Source organism: Morone saxatilis, unplaced genomic scaffold (assembly GCF_004916995.1).
Source record: "Morone saxatilis isolate NCDOM2014 unplaced genomic scaffold, NCSU_SB_2.0 Contig5, whole genome shotgun sequence".
Classification (NCBI taxonomy): Eukaryota; Metazoa; Chordata; class Actinopteri; family Moronidae; genus Morone; species Morone saxatilis.
In genome coordinates this window covers 9,104,216-9,109,699 of record NW_023340095.1, presented here as the reverse complement: position 1 = coordinate 9,109,699, position 5,484 = coordinate 9,104,216, and the positions used below count along the sequence as shown (strand labels likewise).

The 5,484-nt window shown below is 41.6% G+C and overlaps 1 protein-coding gene across 1 annotated transcript in view; it reads left to right on the top strand.

Annotated features, from left to right (window-relative positions):
• The first annotated feature begins 439 nt into the window (after positions 1–439).
• The window catches only part of ranbp2 (RAN binding protein 2), an 18,545-nt gene continuing 13,500 nt past the window's right edge, over positions 440–5,484 (top strand). Inside the window, exons 1-9 of the mRNA XM_035676921.1 lie at positions 440–582; positions 1,113–1,308; positions 1,636–1,776; positions 1,999–2,158; positions 2,617–2,798; positions 3,087–3,286; positions 3,855–3,978; positions 4,553–4,714; positions 4,992–5,129. Of these exons, the coding sequence (XP_035532814.1) occupies positions 479–582; positions 1,113–1,308; positions 1,636–1,776; positions 1,999–2,158; positions 2,617–2,798; positions 3,087–3,286; positions 3,855–3,978; positions 4,553–4,714; positions 4,992–5,129 (1,407 nt within the window). The 5' untranslated portion in view covers positions 440–478. The remainder of the gene's footprint in view (positions 583–1,112; positions 1,309–1,635; positions 1,777–1,998; positions 2,159–2,616; positions 2,799–3,086; positions 3,287–3,854; positions 3,979–4,552; positions 4,715–4,991; positions 5,130–5,484) is intronic.

Below are 5,484 nucleotides of genomic sequence, written 5' to 3'. Positions count from 1 at the left end.
AGTTAACGCCGAGCAGATAAGTAAATTAATGTCAACTTTATTCTGTTTTGCTTTCACACACAACCGCCTTTTTGGTGACGTCGCTCGGAAAACAACTTCCTGCGAGGAGCCGTTGGTTGAAGGCGATTGCGGCGAGTAAGGCTGAAGTGGACTCGTTACGTCTCAACCGTCCAGAGCTCGTTCTCCCTCACTCAAAGAGGTTAACGTTGAGCTAACGTTAGCCATCCCGGTCGGTGCGAGGAAGACTGCCCCGACCGCCCCGGGGGGGCACAGAACCGCCTCTACGTGTTGTCTTAAATACCCTTTACGTTTGAGTCCACTTTACTCGCGCCGCTGCATTATTAAAAGCTTCTGTGCTGTCGTGTTGTATTTCATAGCTTTTAAATGTAACCTTTAACTTGAAAATGAGTCTAAAAACTGGATGACCTTTGTGTTGCAGGAGTATCTAGCTCAGCCCAGCGTCTCTAGTAATGAGAAGATGTGTCGGCGTCTCCAGAGGGAGCTGCTACTGGCCCACTGCAACCTGCTGAGAATCACACTGTCGGAGAGCAGCATGCAGCCCAGCCTCGCTGCCCTCAGAGGGTGGGTCATGTTGAGCTCCTGCAGTGTTTGTGTACATATTTTATAGATGAGCTGTATCCATGAAAGCAAATCTAATTCTTAAAGGATCAGTGTGTGTGTGGGATTTAGTGGCATCTAGTGGTGAAGATGCAGATTGCAGCCATTTGAATGTAGCTCAGCCTTTTAAACTAAGACTAAAAACGTTCACTCTAGGGTAACAAAACCACAACAGTTCTTATTTTCAGATGATTAAACACTAATTAAAACATACCTGTGAATATTATATTCAATTTCTGCCAATAGATCTTCCTAAATGTTGCACACTGGACCTTTTTTAAAGTCTACTTTATGATAATTTTTGGATTTTGGAGCTCTATCCCTCGAGCCTTAGCTTCTTAGCATCCTGGTCACAAGTCAGTAAGTTTCTGTACTTACAAAAGACATTAAACATTCATTTTAAATGTGTTTCCAACTTTCCAGGCAACTATTTATCTTCACAACTGAGCTGTATATTAACGTGTGTTGTTTTTTTGTTTTTTTTATATGTGTAGATTTGACGAAGCTATGCAGACACTGAGCAGCGTTGCTTGTCGCCACTCAGACGATCTTTGTGAGGTGTTTGTGGAGATGAGAGGTCACCTTTACATGCATGCTGCCACTCTGCTGTTGAAGCTGGCTCAGGATCGCCAACACACGTGGAGGGCCGTCATTGACCTGGCTGCACTGTGCTACCTGCTGGCGTACCAGGTAGACACACACACACACACACACCAACCACCTGTCAGGAATAAGGCTTTTCTTTTATATTCAAGCTGTTTATTGTCTTGAAAAAGTCAAAAATCTGGTGTTTTATTTACCAAAACTATTTTTTTTTTTTGCTTGACTTCTCTTCACTCTTTGCTACAAACTTACTCAGGATCAATGTAGCGTTAAGATGAATAATAAACGCTGAACTTTTCACTTTTTAAAGGTTTTACAAGACAAGTAATGCAGTATTTACTCTTTACAGACGTTGTTTGAGAGCCACAGGCGGGAAGTTTTGAATCTAGTTTGTTTTGTTTGTTCTTCCATCAGGTCCCCAGACCAAAGGCTAAAGTGACCAAAAGAGACCAGTCAGCCCCACAGCTTCTGGAGCTGCTGGCCAATGACCGACAGAGTCAGGCCGGCCACATGTTGCTCAATCTGAGCACGGATTCAACCACCTTGATCAGAGAGGTCTGTCTGTGTTCTGAATCGAAGGGGAAATGTAATAAACTGATTGGATTCATTTAATTTTGTGTAAAGATTTGTGGAACTGAGACTTTACAACCATGATCAAAGCACTATTGCTCCGTTTTTACACATGAACATGACTCATTTCTGCATCATATCCATCGCACAGTGTCGGACACAGACAGACTGAGACGGGTTTAATCACTTCATGTTTTCTGTGCGTAGGTGGTGGAGGCGTTTGGGAACCGTAGCGGTCAGGATTCTCTGTTTGAACTCCTGTTTGGACCACAAGCCTCCACTGGATCTTCCTTTATTGCCAACGATGACATTCGTTCCATTACGACCACGGCTCCAGAGCTCTCTCAGCTGGCCAAATGGGATGCTGGTACGAGTGAATCTCTTCAGTTTATATTTATTTTGTTTGGTTTCTGTTTTTCAAATTTTTATTTGTATCAGTTATGTTTGTGTGTAAACTGTTCTTGCCCCTCTAGTAGATGTATGTATGTATCCTTAAATGAACTCTAAGATGTAAATCATTTATAAACATAGAAATTAAAACAGGGGCTTTGAAGAAAACTTCTTTTATATTAAATGAGGCTGCGAGTCAACAGGTCGACACTTTAGAACCAGTTTAGTGTCATTTAGTTAAAGCCCATATATGTTAAGGCTTTTTTAAACATGTTGTAGTCTACAGAATCTAATCTGAAAGCACAGGACAGTGCTGTTTACTCAGGAGGGCTAATAATATTTTGTAAATAACATACAAAATTGGCATTTTTCTGCAACCATAGTGACATTTTAGGTTCTCCTTACACTGTAATAACTCTGTTGCCTCCTCCGTAGGCTCCATCCTGCGGCACGGTGGTGACTTACAACACCTAAGCTGGCTGGGACTGCAGTGGACCCTTCTGGCCCAAAGACCGGCCCTGCGGGACTGGCTGCAGCAGCTCTTTCCCAGGCTTACTCTGGAAACCTCCAAACTGGACACCAACGCACCAGAGTCCATCTGCCTGCTGGACCTGGAGGTAGGTGGAATCACGTGGGCTGGTTTGGTGGATCCTCATAACACAAGATGAAGCAGCTTTTCAAATGGTCAGCACATATGAAATAGATGAAAGGGACATTTAATGATCCATTCATAGGTGTGAAATATGTATTTATAGCAGGAAAATGCGTCATGTATACATAATAACCCCTGAAACTGTTTGGTAGTCGAATGCTACATTTGTGAATGACTTTTGCTGCTTAGTTCTCGTTTCGTCTTCAAAAACGTAAAAGTCTCTCTGCCTCTTGTCTGGTTTTACTCCATCCAGGTGTTTTTATGCGGGGTGGTGTTCTGTAGCCACTGTCAGCTCCAGGAGACGGCGAAGATCAGCAGTGGAGCGAACCAGCAGCAGCAACAGCAGCTCTATGAGCCTCGCTGCCTCCCTGTTCCCCTCCTCCGCCTCCTGACCACTGACAGGCAGAGAGAGTGGTGGGACGCCATCTACAGCCTCATTCACAAACAGGCAGCGTGAGTTAATTAAAAACAAAACGTATAGAAGAGTATGTTTAGTCAAATAAAAGCTGTTAAAAAGATTCTGCCAGTTAGTTTTGTCCACATCTGACTGGGTTGGTTACCGTTTTGTTTAATTTAATTTTATTTATTAAACACCTTCTAGCTATTAATATCTAGATATTTCAAAATAAAGCACATTTCGAGGTTGGTTCGCCGTGGATAAGACTCGTGGTGATTTCTGCTGTTGACTAATTAACAGATATTCACCTATTGAGACAGCACACAATGGCATTAGAGTGCATTATGTAAATATAGACTGGCTCACAGTCTAGAGAGGGGAACATTTGATTTTAAATTTCATAATTAAGCATTAAATATTAACTCTCATTGACCGTGTTGTAGCAGTTTTTGATGGATAGACTTAATTTTGTCTCAACATTTTCCCCAAAAATGACTCAAAATCAATATACCAGTAATGTGTGGGCACAAACATTTTTAAAAGAGGAACTGGGTGCCGGCCCAACTGCGGCCCTAAACATAGTACTTGCTAATTTTACTGTAAATATTTTCTGCGTCCTTGTAGTCCTGGCATGTCAGCCAAACTGCGGATGATTGTGCAGCATGGACTGAATACTCTGAGGGCTGGAGAGAAAAATGGACTCCAACCAGCGCTGGCCATCCACTGGGCTCAGTGTCTCAGCCAGACGGTACACACACACACACACTGCTTGACTAGCAGATGAAGTTTGAGAGATTTTTAACTCTGATACAGTTATTTGACTATATCTTTACTCAGATTCACTCATTAAACTAATTTTAATTAAACTAAAATTGTAAAGTTACAGTGCACAAGTTCTTGCTGTGATAGATTATTATGCAGTATCAGGATGAACGCATTAGAGTGCTGTCATAAAGGACAACAAGGTGTATGTGAGGCATGAACATCAATATATCTTTAACTCTACTAAGACGGTCAGCTAGAAAGGAGACCAGATCATTTGTGAGTGGCAGCCGTGCGCATACAGACAAGCAACACGGCCAGAAAATTAGCACTTGCATAACTCAGCACCTTGCCAGATCCTGCACAGACCCACCTGCTGCTTTCTGTCTGTTGAATGTGATAAAGATGTCCAAACAGCCACGTGTACTTCTTCTCTGACTGGGTCAGTTTGTTTTATGGTAGAATTTGTAACAACTGAAGGAAACTTCTCTGAAAAGTTAGTTAGTTAGGTTAGTTTCTCTTTGATGTTCAGCTGTTTGTGTATGTTTTAATAACCCCAGGGTGATGGAGTGAACTCGTACTACGACCAGAAGGAGTACATCGGCCGCAGTGTCCACTACTGGAAATTTGTACATCCACTGTTGGAAAAGATCAGAAACAGACGCAGTATACCAGAACCACTTGATCCCCTCTTCATGCACTTTCACTCCAAAGATATTCAGGTTAATACTATTCTCATGGTGCTCTTATTATTTTATTATAGGACATTTTGATGATAAATATCTTTGAACCTTTTACCTTGAGTAAGCAGTAATTTTATTTTTATTTTCTTATGTGAAATTATTAGTTTCTAATTAATTTATAAGTATGATTTAAGAACCTAATAGTTGTTACATGGGTCACAGCTTTACAGGTTTTTGTCCTCTTTCAATTAGTTTCAATTACCTATGATACTAGTAAATGTTCCATACATTCATACATGTCCGTATTCCTTCCCAGATTTCTTCTGTTAGGGGTTATGAGGAGGAAGCCCAGATAGCATATGCGGTTCTTCTCGACATCGAAGGCAAGACGGAGGAAGCCATCGCTGCCCTGGAAACCATCAATAACATGTCATCCATCTGGCACCTGGCACAGGTAAGTCATACACTTCTACACAACGTAACTGGAACTTTTCACCATCTGAGTTAAACTCTAGCTGCCTATTAATATTTCAATCATTGGTTTTGAGATGTTAGATGTGCGCCAAAAATGTTTAAGAACCAGTCTGCTCCCATTCATGGCAGCTAGTGGTCCAGTTCCTTTTTTAAAAAGCAGGAGTTGTGGATTTCCAATACTTATCAATGAATATCTGTGGACGTTTAGGCTTAATAAGCAGGGTTAGTAATGCAAGACAACAAAAAAAGGTGCATATTTAAAGTTATTCATTGTCTGTACCACAGAAGGCACTCCTCTCTGTCTGATCGTATTGTGGTGTTAGTTTTTTCCCTGC